General features: G+C 36.4%; 1 protein-coding gene across 1 annotated transcript in view; it reads right to left on the reverse strand.

Annotated features, from left to right (window-relative positions):
- The window catches only part of TTC6 (tetratricopeptide repeat domain 6), a 329,783-nt gene that overhangs the window by 154,033 nt on the left and 153,543 nt on the right, over positions 1-22,207 (reverse strand). The window contains exons 5-7 of the mRNA XM_027847447.1: positions 7,283-7,618; positions 1,966-2,446; positions 814-943 (exon numbers count right to left, since the gene is read on the reverse strand). Of these exons, the coding sequence (XP_027703248.1) occupies positions 814-943; positions 1,966-2,446; positions 7,283-7,618 (947 nt within the window). The remainder of the gene's footprint in view (positions 1-813; positions 944-1,965; positions 2,447-7,282; positions 7,619-22,207) is intronic.

Raw genomic sequence — 22,207 nt, forward strand, 5'->3', positions numbered from 1 at the left:
GCTTTTAGCAAAATACAACACTCATTCCTATTAAAAAACATTTGAAAGCATAGATATAAATGGATTTTTACTTAAAATATAAGAAGAATCTACCTAAAACCACCAGCAAGCATTATCTGTAATGGGAATAAGCTAGAAGCCTCTCCAATAAGATCAAGGGTGAAACAAAGATGCAGTGGATAGAGCACCGGCCCTAAAGTCAGGAGGACCTGAGTTCAAATCCGGTTTCAGACACATAACTCTTACTAGCTGTGTGACTCTGGGCAAGTTGCTTAACCCCAATTGCCTCGCTGCATCCCCCTAAATAAAAATTTTAAAAGGAAAAAAAAACTATTTCAGATTTTAAGGTCTGTAATTGTGAACAACAACCCTGAACGTGAAAATGTAGCTAGATAGAAAAATGTATACTTCATAGCCATTTACCTTAACATTTACATTTTGCAATTGCAGTAATGATAATAATAATAGTATTTATGTAGCACCTACTATGTGACAGGCATTGTATTAAGCACTTTAAAAATATTATCTCATTTGATCCTCACAACAACACTAAAAGGTAACTGCTATTATTATCCTCATTTGACAGTCGAGGAAACTGAGGCAAACACAGGTTAAAACTTGCCCAATATTAAACAGCTAGTGTGTGGGGCAGAATTTGAACTCATGCCTTTCTGATTCCAGACGCAGCCTTCTAGCTAGTGTGTCACTTAGCTGCTTCCTAAAACATGGTTTTTATAGTGACTGTAAGAGAAAGGAAAAGACAAAATTCTAGGTAAAAAAAATACATATTTACTATCTCTATAGAAAACCTACCTGCATTATTTTTATTATATTTAGTTATATAATTTAAGTCATTTAAAGCATCACCACTTTTGTCTTGGAAAATGTATATGAAATGTCGGTGCCAATAAGCATTAAGTAATAGAGGTTCTAAGAATATAGCCTAGGAGGAAAAAAAGTATATTAAATTCAGTTTTACTTGGTAAGTGTTCATATATAAAAAATGAAACTTGCAAAGCACTTTATTGTGAAATAACAACTTCTTACTCAAAGAATAAGTTCTAATATCAATAAACTTTGAGAATAAAATTATAAGATCCAGAGCTAGATGGAAAATCAACTATGTCCAGTGGGAAGGAATATCAGAGGCCATCAAATCTGGGCAAGAATTTCCTCTACAACACCAACAAGTGATCATCCAGCTTCCACTTCAATGCTCCAGTGAAGGGGAACTCACTTCCCCATATCCTCAGGGCTAAAAATGATGCCCAGAATGGAACACAATATTCCAGATGTGGTATTCCCAGACTATAACAAAATGATCACTTCCCATGTTCTGGAAACTATGCTGCTACGAACACCACCCAGGAAAGAATGAGGTGTTTTTTTTTTTTTTTTAAGAAATTTAGGCTCAAATTCAGAATGCTAGCAATTAGCAGAGCTTGGGTTTGAACCTGAGATCTTTGACCAAAAATCTGGCTCTCAAGGATAGTGCTTTAAATTGGTCTTCATCTGAAGAGATGAAAAATTATATTTCCTTTATTCATTTCAGTAGTATGTCAACTCAGTTGTTGGACAAGGATCATACAGTTGTAGTACCAGTAGTTAGAGTGATGAGTAGAGCTCTAAAAATTTGTGATTTGGGACATCTGTGCTTTTTGGGACATCTCACTTTTTTTTTTTTACCTCTCCACCACTGTTTAATAGCAAATGTGGAGTGGTCTAGGGGTCACATCTTAAATTTTCTTGTGCTACTATAGCCAAAGAACTCATTAATGAATTCATAACCAGTCTACTGGTATTTAAGTAGGTTGGTCCTTGGACAGCAGACAGAACCTGTGGCCAATATGGGACACCAATATGTCCTCATTCTAAACATTAAAATATTTCTCAAAGTGTCAAACTGCCATCACGATAAAAGTCAAGCATAAATGATCTTACGTGTTTCACCTGGATGAAATTTACCTCTTGTAGATCATTCATGGCCTTCTTTAGTTTGCCTAGTTTTCTATAAAGAGCTCCACGTCGGCAATATAGGAAGGCAGCCATTTTCTTTTTCTCTTTTATTTCTTTAGTCAGCCTCTGTATTTCAGTCTCCAAATGCTTCCTAACAACGTCAGAGAGATCTGAATTAGAGAAATCATCTAATTCTATTTTTTGTAGTTGTTTTACTTTTTCAGGTTTAACTGGTTCAACAAAAGTTTGAATTATTTTCTCCTCAACATGTTCTAGCTCTTGAGTTGGAGGCATGTCTTGTAACTCTTTAATCCAGAAGTCCGAAACCCATTGCTGAGGATCAGTATCTTCTGGAATTCCACCATGCTTCTGGGCAAATTCATCAAAATGTAACACAGCAGGTAGACTAGGGCAGCGACTTTGACGGACATACATAGGCACATGGAGAAAAAATTTCTTCTGTTCCCAAAGAATGACAAGAGATGCTGATCTAAATTTAAAAAAAATAATAATAATTTTACTCAAAAAATTCATTTTGCTACAGTTGGTCAATGAATCTAATTAAACTACATGCCAATTTTTCTTAGTTACTATTTATCAGAGCCAAATTATATGAATATAATTTATGTAACCCATAACACTCCACCATTTGCATTAAGTAAAAGGGAATTTTATATGTATATATGTGATAAAGTCTATGAATATAGATATGCTATGAACAAATTGAATATATTAAATATTGATGTACTGAAATCAGTATTCCTTTCAAGTCTGACTTCTAATATTCCCAGAAGGCATTTTATCTTAGCGTAGTGGCAAGTTAAAACTAGACTTGAGAAGACCACTGACTTTAGGCCATAGATAGACTTATAAAAACATGTATGCCTACAGAAGAGTTGGGAACAATATAATCAGTAAGATTAGACTTAAGAATGAGAATGAGAATTTGACATTCCATCAACAGAGCAATGACAAGAACAATTTTAATCCAATTGGATTACCAGTAAGACTCATTTAGATTATAAAATCTTACTATTTTTCTCTAACCTTTATCTTTCCCCATACAACAAAACATTTCCTGGGAATAGTGGGAAGAATTTTTGGTTGCTTTCTAAGCAAACTAAGACTCTTTCTTAACTCCGAAAAGAGACACTATATTTGAAACATTTGCAGGGTATTTGTGGTAAAATACTAGCTGTAAAATGTTATGTTTATTTAAATGTATTTTCATAAGTTATATTTTGGAAAGCTTAGATTTGTAACTGGAAAGGATCTATAGTCCTTTTAAAGGAAGGCAACTTGTATCAGAATGTGTTTTTTTTTTTTTAAGGCAAAAAGAGAGGGACTCTGTATGTTACCTTCATTGAATGAGAATTGTGGAAACTCTATTCCACACAAAGTAAGAAGGCATGTTTGTCTCTGTATCAATTCCGTTAATCTCTTCCCACTTCTACTATTGCTTCTAGGCTAATAAAACAGGCAATTCTATTTTGGGTTGAAACGTAAAATAGCCCACCTATAAAGCTAATGCTATTTAGAAGGAGGCTGCTTTCTCAACTATGTTTGTGTCTGTCACAAAATTAAGTTTCTACCGACTTGTCTCAGATGTGGTCTTTTTACTGCAACAATAGTCTATCGTGAATCAAAGTCACTAAAAATCAAATAACATAATAGATGTGAAGTATTTTACCAAGTGTGAAGTGGTTAATAAGTATGTGCTTTTGTTTTTATTGAGACAACTTTATATTAATCAGTGAACACTTACAGCTCTCTCCTTGGACAGGAGAAAATTACTTTCTTCTGATTAAAAGAGAGGCAATCTTAAGTGAGATCATGCTACTGTGTAACAGTTTCTGCTTTCTACTAAATCATTAGATAAAAGAGAATATAAAAGTCAGAAAACATAGCAATAATCTAATTAATGAGAAATAAATGATAGGAACACTAAGGTCCCTTTCATTAATTCTTAAAAGGATCAAATAATGAATAGAGGTGATCATAAAAGATAAAACTGATCATTTATATTACAAGTAAACATTTTGGTTTAAGGAAGTCAAAGAAACTAGATTAGAAAGAGAAGCCACTAACTGGGCATTCTTCATAGCAAATATCTCTGATAAAGATCTGATATCAAAATAGAGAATTCATGCGAAACTATAAGAGCAAGAGCCATTTACCAATACATGTCATCAAAGGAAGCTGATAAATTTCCAAAGAAGAAACACAAGCTATCAAAAACTATATTAAAGGATGTTTTAAATCATTGATAACAAGGGAAATATAAGTTTTACCTCATACTCATCAAACTGGCAAAGATAATAGAAACTAAAAATGGTATATGATGTAGCAGATTTGGAAAGATCAGCACACTAATGGAGCTATGAATTAGTCCAATAATGATGGAAAAAACTTTGGAATTACACTAGAAAAATCATTACTTTCTATACCCTTTAACCTCACAATAATACCAATGGGCACATACCCTGAGGAGGTCAAGATAAAAGAACAGAAATATTTGTAATAACTATAAGAGAAAACATAGTATAATAGACAAGCTTGCCTTGGAGTTGAGATGACCCGGGTTCACATATCACTTCTCACACATTTTGGCTACATAAAAAACCTTGAGAAGGTTTTCTCTCCACATTAAAAAATTTGTGATTGATTGAAAGAACATTCTATTTAAGTCTGAGGGAAAACCATGGTCAGAGTAAACACTGGGAATGATTGGTGTTGTACCTAGGACATAGATGCCTCTACATTTTGCTTTTAATCTTTTTTTTAAATGGTGTTAGTTATTCTATCTCACTATAATATACCCACAAAGAGGTCATCCAGCATCTGCTTGATGCCCTCCAAGAAGGAGGAAACCCACCACTTCTCAAAGCAGTTCATTCTACTTTTGAAGAACTCTACTTATCATGAAATTTTTCCTAACAGTGGTTCTAACTTTGCCTCTTTGCAACTTCTTCCCATTGCTACCGACTCTGCGTCTTAGGGCCAAACAGAACACATCTAATCCCTCTCCTTCACATATACCTGAAGACAGCCATCATATTCCCCCTGAGTCTTCTTTTTCCCGTATTAAGCATAGTTCCTTCAACTAATCCTCACTTGGAAAATAACATAGAGAACTTGCAGGGGGTCTCAAACACTTTAGGGCATAGACATTTGAAAATAAAAAGTGTATATTTTCCCCTTAGTAGCAAATTACTAGGCATATTCACCACTATTGTTCTTCCTATGTCATACCTACTGCTATCTCTGGTATGCTCTCCTGTGACTGCAGGAACTCTAACGTTATCCTCTCTGCTAGGGCCCTGTTGGCAGTGTCCTCTAGATTTGTTGAGGGATGATGTTGAAAAGGTTGTACCAACCAGGATAACTGATTCCTGACAATGATTCCTATGACAAAAACTCAAGTAAAACATATAATGGAATAGGTATGTATAGAAGGAAGTCCAGAAGTTATTGGACATACATCAAACATTTGTTCATGATAATTAGGGGTGCTGGTATGAGGTAAATGTATAGTTCTATGGCCCTGGGATAGAAGAAGAGGACTATGCGTGGATGTTAAAAGTATCTTGGATAGACATGGACACAAAGTATCATAGGGACTTCCAGTTAATATGGTGACGGGAACAACCATAAAGAAACTCATCTTTTCCGTTTAAACTCCAAAAAATACCTAGAAAGAGCCCCAGAAAGACCAATGATAAAGGGGAAAAAATTCTTTCTTCATCTAATCCAGAACTGTAGATCATTGTGCCTTAAAAAATAATGAAAGAGACAGATTCAGAGAAACCTGAGAGGATTTGCATGAACTGATGCAAAGTGAAGCAAATAGAACTAGAAAAACAATTTATACAATAATCACAATGTTGTAAAGGAATACAACTATGAAAGACTTAAGAACTATGAACCATGTAATCACATCTCTGGAAGACTGATCATCAAACATGTTGGAAAGGAGGTAATGAACTCTTGGAAAGGAGGTAATGAACTAGAGGTGCAGAACAAAATATATATTTTCAGACAAGGCCAGTGTGTGGATTTGTTTGTATGACTATATTTGTTACAAAGAATGTATATATTTGTTTGGGATGATTTAGAAGGGCATTAGAGGCTAGTGGAAATGATATTAATAAAAGAAGAAAAGATTAGTAGTGAATCATTTTTTTGAAACTAGCATGTTAAATTTGAAATATATATATATGCATATATATATATTTATATGTGTATATATATATATTTAACAATAAGCAATATGTTATAGAGATGTACAGTTTCACATGTAGTCTTTTCTGCTCTTTTGTATAGAGAAATGTTCATATTTACTGATGTTTGCCAGGGTCATAAGAAAAGGAAAAATCTTTTAAAAAGTGGAATTGATAATATGAGTAATAGTGAACACTCACACAAAAATGACCTAATTTTTTTGTAGTTTACCCTTATTATGGTAGTCAGCCACTAATCAGTTTCCCTGGTCTTTAAACCATTTGTAATTTATACATGTTTTCATATCGTTTTGTACTTACTACTTTCTCTTTGTCTTCCAATCAATCATGTTCTTTATTTACTTTTAAGTGGTGTGTGTTGAACTTTGACCCATATGAGAAACATTTGGAGACAGAGAGGGAGTTATTTTAAAAATCTTTTCTCTTTTATATGCTTAATATTCACATATTCCTGGAATTTCAGCTCCTTACTATAATAAGCAAATTCATGTTTATAAACATAGAAGTTTTGTGTACTAGTAACAAAAATAAAGTAAAAAAAAAACTTACCACAGAACAATTTGTTAATAAAAAAAAGAAGCAAAATACTCAATTAAATTCAATCAATTGACCTATATTTGGCTGGGTTTAATTTTTTTCCTGTAGTCTAAAGGACACAAAATGTCTCTTTTGTCTTCTTCCACCACCCACCTGTTCTCCTTCTAATATAACCAGGTGCTTTTGAAACAGGTAGACAGCTTTCTTGTATCTTCTTCTGTAAGCTCAAGGGGCATATATTTAAACTATACTGTTAACTAACTGTATTGTTAGTTTCAAAATAATGGAAAAATAAAATTATTTTAATTAAGCTAACATTTATGTGACTCTTAAATTTGCAAAGTGTTTCTTATATTACCTTATTTGATAAAAGATTTCCCTTTAATAAAAAGTTAAACATAATACGCTTTATCAATATGAACATTATATTTTATGATTACATGTGTGTATATATAATATAGCTTCTTAAAATGTGAAATTCTAAGATTTAAAGACACAAGTTAAAGTGCATTCTTTTAAAAAGTAATGATCATTTAAAATAAAACAACCTTTCAAGAGTCTTCGGAGGCTTTGATAATTCTTTAAGCACTGAATTTATTTTTTCAGCATTCAGCTTTTTCCTAAATTTCCTCCTTCTTCTCTTGGGAAAAATAATGTAATTAGCTCTTCTTTTTCGAACTTCTACAGGGTGAGTTTTCTTTTCTTCACCATGCTGGATTGACGCTTCTTGTAAATTAGATGGTGCAGTCACATTCAAATTTTCATTAGTATCAATGCCTTCTGTATTTTCCTGAGCCTTCATCTTTAAAACGTATTCTCTCTGAATCATTACTTCATTCAGGTTACTTTGTAGATCATCAGGTACCATTTTTGATATTGAATCACTTTGAAGAGTAAAACTAAATATACATGATGATCTCTTAAGACTTTTCTAAAAAGATAAAAAAAAGAAATTTGATTTAGTTGTTCATATACAATGCAGGGAACTATGTTTTATTAATTTCTAGAAATTCACTTAATTTAATTTTAAATATGCAAAGTTATATTGTAAGCATATTATTCAAATATAAGTTTAGCAATATCAGTTACCTAGTAATTACACTACTAAAATTAGTTAAAGAATACATTTTAGACAATTCTGACCATCAGAGAAGACAGCAATATATACTGCCAAGAGAAAACAAAAACCATAGGAAAAACCCCCACCAACTTTCAAGAATGATTCATCTCCTGCTGTAGTTACAGAAACTCCTTAATTGCTCAATAGTGGGAGCAGCTAGGTGGCATAGTGGATAGAGCACTGGCCCTGAAATCAGGAGGACCTGAGTTCAAATCTGGCCTAAGACCGAACACTTGACAGTTACTAGCTATGTGACCCTGGGCAAGTCACCTAAACCCAATTGCCTAAAAAAAAACAAAAAAAAAAAACAAACCTCAATTGTGCTGAAGCTATTTCTCCAAGAATGAGGGAAGCCAGATAAGCAAAGAAGTTGTAATTGGCCCAGAGGGGGAGGGAAAAAATAAAGGAATAGTGCTTGCTACTCTCAATCAAAAACTTGCCTAGTATTAATGAAGTCTCTGTTCCTCCTAGGATCAAGGGACAGGGAGAGGAAAAGAGAGCTAAACATTATGGAAAAAAAGGAAGGCAAAAGTCAGTCTGTCCATTAGATTCTAAGCTCCTTAAGGGCAGGGATGGTCTTTGCCTCTATTTTTTTTGTCTCCCCAGCACTTATCACAGTTCCTGATACGTAGTAGGCACTTAATAAATGTTCACTGATTGATTGTTGATTAATTGATTGCAATCAGAGAAATGTATGAGCAGAAAAAAAGATTGGCCAGTTCGATTACAAAAGCAACGGATAACATGCCTGCATATCCCATTGCAATCCACTCAATGTTGAGAGAACTAAAGAAAGGCCCCTAGAACATTGGTGATTTATGGTAGGACAAGAATAAGAATCACACAAGGTATTGCACAAATAGGTTGCAATTTGTATCATTTGAAGAAGTATACTCCCTTAGTTAACACATCCACCAAAGAATACAGAAAAAAATTTGCCTTTGTTCTTTCGACTCTGCTTTCCTCCTCTGTACCATTTCATGAAAATCTAGAGACAGGGAGTTTAGTCACAATTACAACAGGATTCCTAAGAGTAGAGTAGGAAAGGACTTGAAATCAAAAAGTGGAGGGTCAGAGTCCTAGTAGATACTGCAGCCACTACTAACATCCACTGCCATTACATGGATCCCCTCTCTTTTCCTTTCCAGTCCCAATAAAGATGGAAAGATCTGAAGAGGAAGATGGAAGTAGGAATAGGAAGTAAGATGTCTATAGCACATCCACTCTGAGATGTCTGAAAGGCAGTTTGAGATGAGAGTTTGGAGGTCAACAGAGAGTTTAGGGCAGGGTAGGTAGATCTGAGAATTATCAGCATAGAGATGAAAATTAAATCCATGGCAGCTGTACTACTATAAAGTAGTATAGATGGAGAAGAGGAAAGGACTCAAGACAGAACCCTGAGGGACACCTACAGTTAGAGCACATTATGTAGATGAGGATACACCAAAGACATTGAGGAGTGGCCAGATAGGTAGAAGGGGAACAAAGAGAGAATGATGTCCCAAAAACCTAGAGAGAAGAGAGTATTAAGGAGAAGAGGGTGATCAGTGGTGTCAAAGGCTGCAGAAAAGTCAAGAATAAAGATTGAAAAAGGCCATTGGATTCGGCAATTAAGAGATCATTGGTAACTTTGGAGAGAAGAATTTTGGCAAAATGATACGAGAAGCCAGATTGTAAGGGGTTAAGAAGAGAGTGAGAGGGCTCAGATTCTTTAAGAGTCTAGCCAAGGTTTTTTTTTTTTAATAAGGGATTTTTATAATCTAGCCAATAGCTCACAAATGGTCAGATTTCTTAAGAGTCTGGCCAATATGCCAGATCTTTAATAAACCTTGTCTTTAGCTGAAACAAAACAAGAAAAAAAAGAATAGCATTGAGTTGAAATCCTGAATATGGAATTATTGCTGTAAATCACCTAAACAACTTCAAGTGAACCTATCAGCCAAAAGAGAATGAGCAGATCACAGGTACCACAGAAGAAACCATCTTTATCTAAAGAGATCGTACTTGACAAAGCTCAACCATCAAAAGAAACTGGTTCATTAATGAATGCCAGTAGTGGTGACTCGAACAAGGAAGATGCCACAAGCATCAGTGCTGTTTCCATAAGATCTGAGTCTGATGAAGAGAAAATCTTGTCTGAAATCCAAGAGGAGAAATGAACACCAGAAGAATTAAAAAGTGACTATGAACAAATGCCTCCCAATCTCACAGGACATGGCTAAAATCCAACAATCTTCAGGGGAAGACAGAGATTATTTTAGAAACAAATCTTCAAGAGAAGAAGGCTATTTCACATTACTAGGTTCTCTGCCAAGCAACCTCCAGCCCCAGGCATATAAGCATGCACTGGAAAATATCAGAGGTGCTAAGAAGCAACTGAATTGACTTATCAAATGAAGCAAGGTTCTGAGGATCAGCAGAATTACCATAAGGCCCTATTTGAGATGTGGATCAAACGGAGTAGGAACCAGTCCGAAAAGGTGGATGGTGATACACAGCTCCTGGAAATCTGGACTCTGGACATGTCCCGTAGCATTGCCCTGAAATTAGTTCGCCTTCATGGACCTAATGCTTGTTGTCCAAGGTCTCCTAAGCAGCCTACAAGACAAGCTCCAAGACAAGCTTCCATGCAGAAGCTTCATACCACCTTTTCCCTAAGTGGTGGTTTTGAAGATCTAGACAAGAAGCATCTGACCCAGAGCCAGTTTAAGCTGACCCAAGCCCAGGGAAGTATAGAAGAATTGTTTTATTTCTTAGAAAGTAGTATTCCTTCTGGTTGGAGTGTAGGATCACTTTCCCCCACTGAATATCCCTTCATAGATAATGGCACTCCCTAAAGAAAAAAACATCTTGAATTGTGATATGGAATCAAGCTGATACTTTCAGATTCCTGACAAGCAGTCTTGTGCTAGTTTACAGTTAATAACTGCACTCTATACATGTTTCAGATTATGCAAATAAAGTTATATTGAAAATTTTAAAAAAAGAAGAGTGAAAGGAGAGAAAGTGGAAAACCCTTATTGTAGATGGCCGTTTCAAGTTTAGCCAGAAAAAGCAGAAGGGATATAATACAAAAGTTAGCCAGGAAGAAAGGATCAAATGAGGATTTTTTTTTTGAGGGTGGGGGAGACATAGATAGGGAAGCTTACTTGAGAAATTGAAAATAACTGTTAGAATAAGGATGACTGAGGGGGCAAACATTTGAGGAGACAGAATGGAATGGGATTACTTGAGCAGGTAGAGAGACTAGCCTCCCAGTTAAGGAGTAAATCTTATCATGTGAGACAGGGTAAAGGAAGAAATAGTAGAAGAAGGCATATGAGCGATAGGAGATGAGGAAGAGGGAGAAGAAGAAATCAATCACCAATCATGGTGATTGGCCTTAATTTTATTAATCTTTCCCTTGATTTTTCAGGATTTCCATTTGGTGTTTAATTGGGGATTTTTAATTTGTTCTTTTAGTTCTAGTTTGTTCTAGTTTTTTTTTTCTTAGTTTCTTGCCCAATTCATTGATCTGTTCTTTCTCTATTTTATTCATGTAAGCATTCAGAGATAGAAAATTTCCCTTAAGTTCTGCTTTGGCTGCATCCCACAAATTTTGGTATGTTGTCTCATTGTCATTCCATTTGATGAAATTGTCAATCATTTCTATAATTTGTTCTTTGACCCAGTCATTCTTTTTTTTAAAGTTTAATCTTCATTATTAACATTTTCTCTATCACTTTCTTTTTAAATTTGTTTCAATTTTTTATTTTTAAATATTTATTTATTTTTAGTTTTCAACACACTTCCACAAGATTTTGAGTTCCAAATTTTCTCCCTCCTCCCACCCTAAGACAGTGTGCATTCTGAATACTCCTTCCCCTAATCTGCCCTCCCTTCTATCTCACCCCTCCCTTCTCTTATCCCCTTCCCCTTCTATTTTCCTGTAAGGCAGGATAGATTTCTATACCCTATTGCCCGTATATCTTATTTCCCATTTGCATGTGAAAACAATTTTTAACATCTGTTTTTAAAATTTTGAGTTCCAAATTTTCTCCCTTCCTCCTTCCCCACCCACCCTCATTGAGAAGGCAAGCAACTTGATACAAGACATGTATAGTCATGCAAAACATTTCCATAGTAGTCATGTTAGGGAAAACTAACTATATTTCCCTTCATTCTAACCCGGCCCCTGTTTATTCTATTCTCTCCTTTAACCCTGTCCCTCCTCAGAAGTGTTTGCTTCTGATTACTCCCTCCCCCAACCTGCCCTTCCCTTTATCATCCCCCCCTACGGTCTTATCCCCTCCTCCTTATTTTCTTATAGGGTAAGATAGATTTCCATATTCAGTTGAGTGTGTGTGGTATTCCCTCCTTATGCCAAATCCAATGAGAAGAAGATTCACTCATTCCTTCTCACCTTCCCCCACTTCCCCTCCATTGTAAAAGCCTTTTCTTGTCTGTTTTATGTGAGATAATTTGCCCCCATTCTACCTCTCCCTTTCTCCTTCTCCCAGTATAATCCTCTCTCACCCCTTAATTTTATTCTCCAGATATCAACCCTTCATCTTCAACTCACCCTGTGCATTCCATCCATCCATCCATCCATCTCTCTATCTATCTATGTATGTATCTATCTATCCATCCATATAACTTTCCTCCTCCAACTGCCCTAATACTGACAAAGGTCTCATGAGTTACAAATATCATCTTTCCATACAGGAATGTAAACCTTAATAAGTCCCTTATGATTTGTCTTTCCTGTTTACCTCTTCATGCTTCTCTTGAGTCTTGTATTTGAAAGTCAAATTTTCTATTCAGATTTGGTCTTCTCATCAAGAATGCTTGAAAGTCCTCTATTTCACCAAATGTCAGTTATTTTCCCCTGAAGGATTATACTCATTTTTGCTGGGTAGGTGATTCTTGGTTGTAATCCTATCTCCTTTGACTTTCAGAATATTATATCCTAAGTCCTCTGGTCCCTTAACATAGAAGCTGCAAAATCTTGTGTTATCCTGATTGTGTTTCCACAATACTTGCGTTGTTTCTTTCTGGCTGCTTGCAATATTTTCTTCTTGACCTGGGAATTCTGGAATTTGGCTACAATATTCCTAGGAGTTTTCCTTTGGGGATGTCTTTCAGGAAGTGATAAGAGGATTCTTTCAATTTCTATTTTACCATCTGGTTCTAGAATATCAGGGCAATTTTCCTTGATAATTTCTTGAAAGATAATGTCTAGGCTCTTTTTTTGATCATGCCTTTCAAATAGTCCAATAGTTTTAAATTATTTCTCCTGGATCTATTCTCTAGGTCAGTTGTTTTTCCAGTGAGATATTTCACATTGTCTTCTAATTTTTCATTCTTTTGATTTTGTTTTACAATGTCTTGGTTTCCCATAAAGTCACTAGCTTCATTTGCTCCATTCTAATTTTTAAGGAAGCATTTTCTTCAGTGAGCTTTTGGACTTCCTTTTCCATCTAGCCATTTTTATTTTTTAAGGCATTCTTCTCATTGGCTTTTTGGACCTCTTTTGCCATTTGGGTTAGGCTATTTTTTAAGGTGTTATTTTCTTCAGCACTTTTTGGGGTCCCCTTTAGCAAGCTGTTGACTTGCTTTTCATAGTTTTCTTGCATCACTCTCATTTCTCTTCCCAATTTTGCTTCTCAAAATCCTTTTTGAGCTCTTCCATGGCATGGAACCAATTCATATTTTTCTTGGAGGCTTTGAATGTAGGAGCTTTGACTTTGTTGTCTTCTTCTGGTTGTATGTTTTTTTCCCCCTAGGTTCTGTGTCTGCAGAGTAGGTGCTCTTTCCCTGGTTGTATGTTCTGATCTTCTTTGTCACCAAAAAAAGAGTCTATGGTCTGACTTTCTTTTGCGCTATTTGCTCATGATCCCAGAAAATTACTTGAGTTATAAATGCTTTGTTAAAGTAGGGGTCTGCTTCCAGTGTGGAGAATGTACTGTCCCAAGCTTCAGGGGTTTTGTGCAGCTGTTTTCAGAGATACTTCTAGGGACCTGTAAATTTTCAGTTCTTCCAAGGTGCTATGATCAAGGGTGAGGTGTTTACTCCTTTCCTGACCTGGGATCTGGTCTATGAGTGACCACAAGCACTCTTTGCCTTAGAACTATGAGGATTTCCTCTCCGCTGCCACTACAAGCTCCACCATGCCAGCACTCCTCTTTGCCCCAGGACTGCCACCCAGAACTGGGACCCAGATCCAAGCATGAGCAAAGCAAAAGAATTCTGCCTCAGCACCAGCAAAGAGATCCCTGCAATCCCTCTCTGATTAGCCACTTGATTCCCCCTCAGTCTGTGGGCCAAGCTCCAGAAGCAGCAGCTGCCCCAGGGGCGCGCCAGGACTGGGGCTGGGACCGAACTTCTCTCTCACTGCAGTCACAGACTGTTCCTACTGACCTTCTAAGTTGTCTTTGGCATTTGTGGGTTGAGAAGTTTGGAAACTGCCACAGTTGTCCTCTAAGGCCTGCTCCAGGTTTCCTGAGGCCTGGTCTTTGCCTGCGTGCTGACGCTGAACTGCATTCCTCTCCCAGCCTGGTGCACTAGACTTTTCCAATCAACAATTCAGGTTGTCTTGGGCTGGAAATTTGTTTCACTCTGTCTTTTTGTGGGTTCTGCTGCTCTAGAATTTGTTTAGAGCCATTTTTTATAGGTATTTGGAAGGGTTTGGGGGAGAGCTCAAGCAAGTCACTGCTTTCACTCCACCATCTTGGCTCTGCCGCTGACCCACTCTTGAGGATTAGATTAGTTTCCAATTAATTTTTAATCTATATTTCCATAGCCCTTTATTGAATATAATTTTATTGCATTGTGGTCTGTTGATATTTCTGTTTTTCTGCATTTGGTCATGAGGTTTTTAATGAGCTAATACATGGTCAATTTTTGTGAAGATGCCATGTATAGCAGAGAAAAAGGTATACTTTTTTCTACTCCCATTCAATTTTCTTCAGATGTCTATTATATCTAACTTTTCTAAAATTCTATTCATCTCCTTAACCTCTTTTTTGTTTATTTTGTTGTTAGATTTATCTAGTTCTGAGAGGGGAAAGTTGAGGTCCCCTACTAGTGTAGTTTTATTTTATTTTCTCCTATAACTCATTTAAAAATTTAGATGCTATACCATTTGGTTCATATACATTTAGTATTGATATTACTTCATTATCTCTGGTACCTTTTAGCAAAATGTAGTTTCCCTGCTTATCTCTTTTAATTATTTCTATTTTTCCTTTTGCTTTCTCTGAGATCATGACCATTACCCCTGCTTTATTCATTCATTTCTTCCTTCCTTCCTTCCTTTCTTTCACCTCCAGCAGAAGCATAATAGATTCTGTTCTAGTTCCTTATTTTTACTCTGTATGTATCTCTGTGTTTCAAGTGTGTTTCTCGTAAATAATACATTGTTGGATTCTGATTTTTCTGCTGCTTCTGTTTTATGGGTGAATTCATCTCATTTACATTTGCAGTTATGATTATTAACTGTGTATATCCCTCCATCCTATTTTTCCCTGTCTATCCTTCACTCTCTCTTTTTACCCTGTCCCTCCTCAAGTCTGTTTTGCTTCTATTAATCTGCCCTCTCTCCTATTAGCTCCCCCCCCCCAATTTCTTGTCCTCTTTCATTTTTACTCCCCTGTGGGGGTAAGATTTCTGTACCTGAATGTGTATGTTATTCACTTTTTGAATCAATTCTGATGAGAGTAAGGTTCAAGTGTTGCCCATTCCTCCATCTGCATCTTCATTATAAAAGCTCTTCTATTTATACCTCTTTTATGTGAGATAATTTTCCTCATTCTTCCTCTTTCCCATTCTCCCAGTGCATCCCTCCTTCTTGCCTCTTAATTTTACTATTTTGAAATCATCCCATCATAGTTAACTCACACCCATGCCTTCTGTCTATATGTACTCATCCTAACTGTCCTAATAATGATAAAATCCTTAGAAGTTACAATTATCATCTTTCTATATAGGAATGTAAACATTTTAATCTTATTGATTCCCTTTAGAATTTCTCTTTCATGTTTATATGCTTCTCTTGAGTCTTGTATTTGAAAGTCAACATTTCTATTCAGCTCTGGCTTTTTTATCAGGAATGCTTAAAAGTCCTCTCATTAAATAGCATTTTCCCCCCTGAAGGATTATACTCAGTTTTGCTAGATAGGTTATTCTTCATTGTAATTCTAGCTCCTTTACCTTCTGGAAGATCATATTCCAAGTTCTCTGATCTTTTAATTTTGAAGCTGTTAGATCTTGTGTGATCCTGACTGTAGCCCCATCATATTTGAATTGTTTTCTTCTGGCTATTTGTAATATTTTCTCCTTGACCTGGGAGATGTGAAACTGGCTATAATATTCCTGGGAGTTTCATTTTGGGATCTCTTTCAGGAGGTAATTGGTAGATTCTTTCTATTTTACCCTCTGGATCTAGGATATCAGAGCAATTTTCCTTGATAATTTCTTGAAAGATGATTTTTAGGCTCTTTTTGTGATCATGGTTTCAGGTAATCCAATAGTTCTTAAAATACCTCTTGATCTATTTTCTAGGTCAGATGTTTTTCCCATGAGATATTTCATATTTCCTTCTATTTTTCTTTACTTTTGATTTTTAAAAAATTGTTTCTCGGTGTCTCATGGAGTCAGCTTCCATTTGTCTAATTGTAATTTTTAAGGAATTATTTTCTTCAGTGAGCTTTTGTACCTCTTTTTTCCATTTGGCTAATTCTACTCCTTCAGTTCTTTTCTTCAGAGAATTTTAGTACCTCTTTTTCCATTTGGCCAATTCTGCTTTTTAAGTTGTTTCTCTCTTCAGTGGATTTTTATGCTTCTTTTACCATTCGGTGTAGTTTGATTTTTAAGGTGTTTTTTTTTCCAGTATTTTTTTCGTGTCTCTTTTACCAAGCTGTTGATTCTCTTTTCATAATTTTCTTGTATCACCCTCATTTCTTTTCCAATTTTCCCTCTACTTCTCTTATTTTATTTTAAAATTCTTTTTGAGCTCTTCCAGGAATCTTTGTTGGGTTTGTATTCAATTCACATTTTTCTTTGAGGCTTTGCTTACAGCTGCTTTGACATCATTGTCTTCTTCTGGGTTTATGTCTTGCTCTTCCCTGTTATCATAGTAACTCATCATGGTCGGGTTCTTTTTTGGTTGTTTGCTCATTTTTCTAGCCTATTTCTTGACTTTCAACTTTATGTTAAAGTTGGCCTCTGCTCCTGGGGTAAAGGGGGCACTGTCCTAAGCTTCAGGCCTTTCTTCTTGCTATTTTCCGAGCTAGCTCTGGGAGCTTGTAGGTTTTTGGTGCTTCCAAGGTGCTATGATCTAGGGAGAGCTGTCGTTACTGCTCTCCTGATCTGTGCTCTGGTCTCTACCCAGGAAGGAACCTTGTTCTTTTGTAACCATGAGTCCTAGCACTCCTCCTAGCTCTGGGACTGTAACCAGCTCCTTTGCTCTCCTGCAATTGTGAGTGCTTCCCTCTGTCATGGAATTGAGACCAGGGTCCTTTCTCTCCCATGAGTGACCACAAGCACTCCTCTCTGCCCTGGAATCTCAATCTAGGCCCTTGTTCCCCTCATTCACAGGGGTTATCACTCCTCTTGACTCTAGGACTGTGACCTGGAACTATGTATGGGCAATGCAATAGGGTCCTGAAACCAGCTTCAGTAAAAGGTTGCCTTTAATCTCCTTCTGACTAGCTGTCTAACACCTTCTTTATCTGAGGGCTGAGAGCACCTAAAGCTGGTGTCACCACCAATGCAATCACCTGAACTATTCTTCTGGCGCCCACCACTGTTTCAGTGAGACAGACCCTTTCTGCTGACCTCCTAAGTTGTCTTGAGCTGGAAAATTGTTTCACCCAACCTTTTTGTTAGTTCTGCTACTCCAGAGTTTGGTTTGAGGCATTATTTTAGAGTTCTTTGGAGGGGAGTTTGGGAGGGCTCAACTGAGTGCCTCTCTACTACACCATCTACTCCACCATCCCTGGTTGCATGATTTTCTTCATTTTTGTTCAGCAGCATATATGTAGGAGCAAAGGTGGCAGATGGTGGCACTGTTCCAAGGTTAAGGCTTGGCAGAGCACAACTGATGAAATGATAAGGCGGCTAGGAACTCAAGAGAAAAAGTATAGAATTAAATGGGAGATGAGTAGGTTGAGGAACTGAATGGTTAAGGTGCTGATCATAGAAAACAAAAATATAGTTAAGGGTTTTTTTTAAGCAATTAAAACAGTCCTAGAAAAACAAGAGATACTTAGGACAATATTAAGAAGTCAAATAAATGAAATTTAATAATTATTAAGTGGGAACAGTGAAAATAATTGTATTAAAAGAAAAAAATAACTGAATAGGTTTATAACCCAAATCTGACAATATATTGCTTACAGGAAATATGTGTAATGCAAAAAATATATAGATATTTGATACTGAGACTAGCCTAAAATGAATTGTGCAACTGCACATTTTTAAAGTAGGAGTGATAGAAATGATATCAGATAACACTGAATTCGAAATATCACACATCAAAAGAGAGTCGTTGATATTATATAATGCTAAAATGAACCTTAAATAATGAGACTATTACCTTTAAAAAACAAAAATTAGCCATACTTCAAGAATTAATACATAAAATATTATGATAGCAGGATGCCTCAATTATCAGCAAATGAAAAATCTTTTATATATATTAACAACACCTAAACCATAAATATGAAATGTTTATTTAATAAGCTGAATTTAACAGATATGAAGAGAGAATTAAACAGCAGAAATGCACCTTTTTTCAAGCATACATAAAGTTCTCACAAAATTGATCACTTTCTTAAGCATAGAGAAGACAAGATTAAATATAGAAAGTACATTCAGGGAAAGACTTCCAGGAATCAAGATGGCAGAGTAAGCACTACATACCTGTAACTCTCCCATATTCACCTCCAAACAACCATAAATAGCACCAAAAAACAAATCCTGGAACAGCAGAACCATTAAAAAGATGGAGTGAAACAATCTTTTAGCCCAAGAAATTTGGAAGATTTGCAAGAAACGTCTGTCTCACTAAGGTAAAAAGGGGAGTACAATCGAGAACCGGAAGCATTCCAGCAAGCCAGCAGTAAGCCCCACTTCTGCAAACCAGTGGGAGATCCTGAACCCCAGTGTGGTGGAGCAGGTAAAGGCCAACACCAAGACCCCCCGCATGCCTTAGTATAGCCGGGGAACTGATAGACTCTAGCTCTGAGAACCACCATGTGCTTCAGCACAGCACTGGGCAAACAGGCATCCTCCAGCTTCCAGACCTCTGTGTTCTTCAGCACAGCCCTGGGCAAACCAGTAGTTGCTAACCCTATGGGGTACCTATGCAAATAGGCAGCCACTAGTGCCCCATGCTTCAGCATAATGTTGGCAAACAGGCAGCCTCTAGAGGCTAGGCCACCAAGTGCTTCAGCATCGTCCCATGGAAATGCAGAACACCAACCTCAGCACACACCAGAGACCACCACTAGGACCCTAGCTCAGCACTAGTTACCACCAGACCTCTACAGCCTCCAGTAGCACCAGCCAACACCCATAATACCCCCTCAGTCAAGCACCAGACATGAGGGTCCCCCATGGGTCAAGGGCAACATCAGTGCAGCCCCAGGAAAATGGCCAGGGCCTGTAGCCACTGGAACAAGAAGCCTTAGACAGTGCCCCTTCCACCCTGGGAGCAGAGCTCAAATTTTAGAAGAAAGGAAAAAGGCCAAAAAAAGAGATGAGCTAAAAACAAAAAAAAAAAAAGAATATGACCATACAAAGTTATTATGATGACAGGGAAGAACAAGACACAAACTCCGAAGAGGACAACAGTATAAAAACACCTATGGGCAAAACCTCAAAGAAAAACAGAAAGTGGTCTCAAACCCAGGAAGAACTTATGGAAGAGCTCAAAAAGAAGCTTAAATGTCATATAAGAGAGGTAGAAGAAAAACTGGGAAAAGAAATGAGAGTGATGTAAGAATTATGAAAAAAGAGTCAACAGTTTGGAAAAAGAAAACAACTGCTTAAAAAGTAGAATTGGCTAAATAGAAAAGGTGACACAAAAACCCAAAAAAGAAAACAATTCCCAAATAGAAAAGCTAACTGGGGAAAACAACTCCTTTAAAGTTAAAATTGGGCAAGTGGAAGCTAATGACTCTACAAGACACCAAGACATCAATCAAACAAATACAAAAGAATGAAAAAAAATAGAAGAAAATGTAAAATAACTTCTTGGAAAAACAACTGACCTGGAAAATAGATCCAGTAGAGGTAATCTCAGAATAATTGGATTACCTAAAAGCCATAATCAAAAGGAGGACCTAGATAGCATCTTTCAAGAAATTATCAAGGAAAACTGCCCTGATATCCTAGAACCAGAGGGCCAAATAGACATCGAAAGAATCCACTGATCACCTCAGGAAAGAGATCCCAAAATAAAAAAGCCAAGGAACATTATAGCCAAATTATGGAACTATTAGGTCAAGATAAAAATACTGCAAGTGGCCAGAAAGAAACAATTCAAATATCAGGGGCCCATAATCAGGATTACATAGGACTTTGCAGCTGCAACATTAAAGGATCGGAGGTCATGGAACATGATATTCCAGAAGGTAAAAGAGCTAGGATTACAACCAAGAATCACCTACCTGGCAAAATTAAGCATAATACTCCAGGGGGGGAAATGGTCATTCAATGAAATAGAAGGATTTCATTCTTTCATAAGGAGAAGACCATAATTGAGCAAAAAATTTGCTCTCCAATATCAAGACCCAAGAGAAGTCTAAAAAGTAAAAAGGGAAAGAAAAACACAAGAGATTCAATGGAATTGAACTGTTTACATTCCTACATGGGAAGAAGATATTTGTAATTCTTAAAAATTGTACCACTAATAGTACAGCTAGAAGGAATATACATAGAGGGTACAGGTAAATTTGAAGGTATGACAAAAAATAATTAAGGGATGAGAAAGAGGAGAGCACTGGGTGCAGAAGGAAGGAAGAGGTAGAATGGGGTAAATTATTTCACATGATGAGGTATGAAAGACCTCTTACAGTGCAAAAGAAGATGGGAGGGTGGGTAATGGGCATCACTTGAACCTTACTCTCATCAGTATTGGCTCAAACAGGGAATAATATACACAATAAGTTGAATATAGAAATCTATCTAATTGGACAGGAAGATAGGAAGGGAGGAGATTAAGGAAAAGTGATGGCAGGGGTGTGGAGTAAGTAACAGAAGAGAGAGCAGATTGGGGGAGGCCGTAGATGGAAGCAAAACACTGGTGAGGAGGGAGAGGGTGAAAGGAGAGAGAGAACAAACAGGAGGAAAGATAGGTTGGAGGGGGGAATACACAGTAATCACAACTGTGAATGTGAATGGGATGAAATCTCCCATAAAAAAGAAATGAATAGTAGAGTGAATTAAAAACCAGAATTCTACAATATGTTGTTTACAAGAAACACATTTGAAGCAGAGAGACAAACACAGAGTAAAGGTGAGGTGCTGAAGCAGAATCTATTATGCTTCAGCTGAAGTTAAAAAAAAAAAAAGCAGGGGTAGCAATCCTGATCTCAAAGAAAGCAAAAGCAAAAACAGACCTAATTAAAAAAGATAAGGAAGGAAATTACATCTTGCTAAAAGGTACCATAGACAATGAAGTAATATCAATACTAAACATATATGCACCCAAGTGGTATAGTATCCAAGTTTTTAAAGGAGCAGTTAAGTGAGTTATAAGTTCATGATGAAACCATAATAGAGAACATTATGAAATATAAAATAGATAATTTTGATTATATTAAATTAAAAATATTTTGCACAAACAAAACCAATGCAACCAAGATTAGAAGGAAAGCAAAAAGCTAGGAAACAATCTTTTCAGCAAGTCTCTGATAAAGGCCCCATTTCTCAAATATATAGAGAACTGAGTCAAATTTATAAGAATATAGGCCTTTTCCCAATTGATAAATGGTCAAAAGATATGAACATACAGTTTTCAGATGAAGAAATCAAAGCTATCTATAGGTATATGAAGAAGTGAACTAAATCACTTTTGATCAGAGAAATGCAAATTAAAACAACTCTGAGGTACCACATCACGCCTATCATATTGGCTGACATGACAAAAAAAGGAAAATGATAAATGTTATTGAGGTTGTGGGAAAATTGGGATACTAATGCATTGTTGGTGAAGTTGTAAACTGATTCAATCATTCTGGAGAGCAATTTGGGACTATACCCAAAGGGCTATAAAATTGTGCATACCCTTTGATCCAACAATACCACTATTAGGTCTGTATCCCAAAGAGATCATAAAAAAGGGAAAATGACATACATGTGCAAAAAT

The sequence above is a fragment of the Vombatus ursinus genome, unplaced genomic scaffold (genome assembly GCF_900497805.2).
Source record: "Vombatus ursinus unplaced genomic scaffold, bare-nosed wombat genome assembly UNPS02015406.1, whole genome shotgun sequence".
Lineage (NCBI taxonomy): Eukaryota > Metazoa > Chordata > Mammalia > Diprotodontia > Vombatidae > Vombatus > Vombatus ursinus.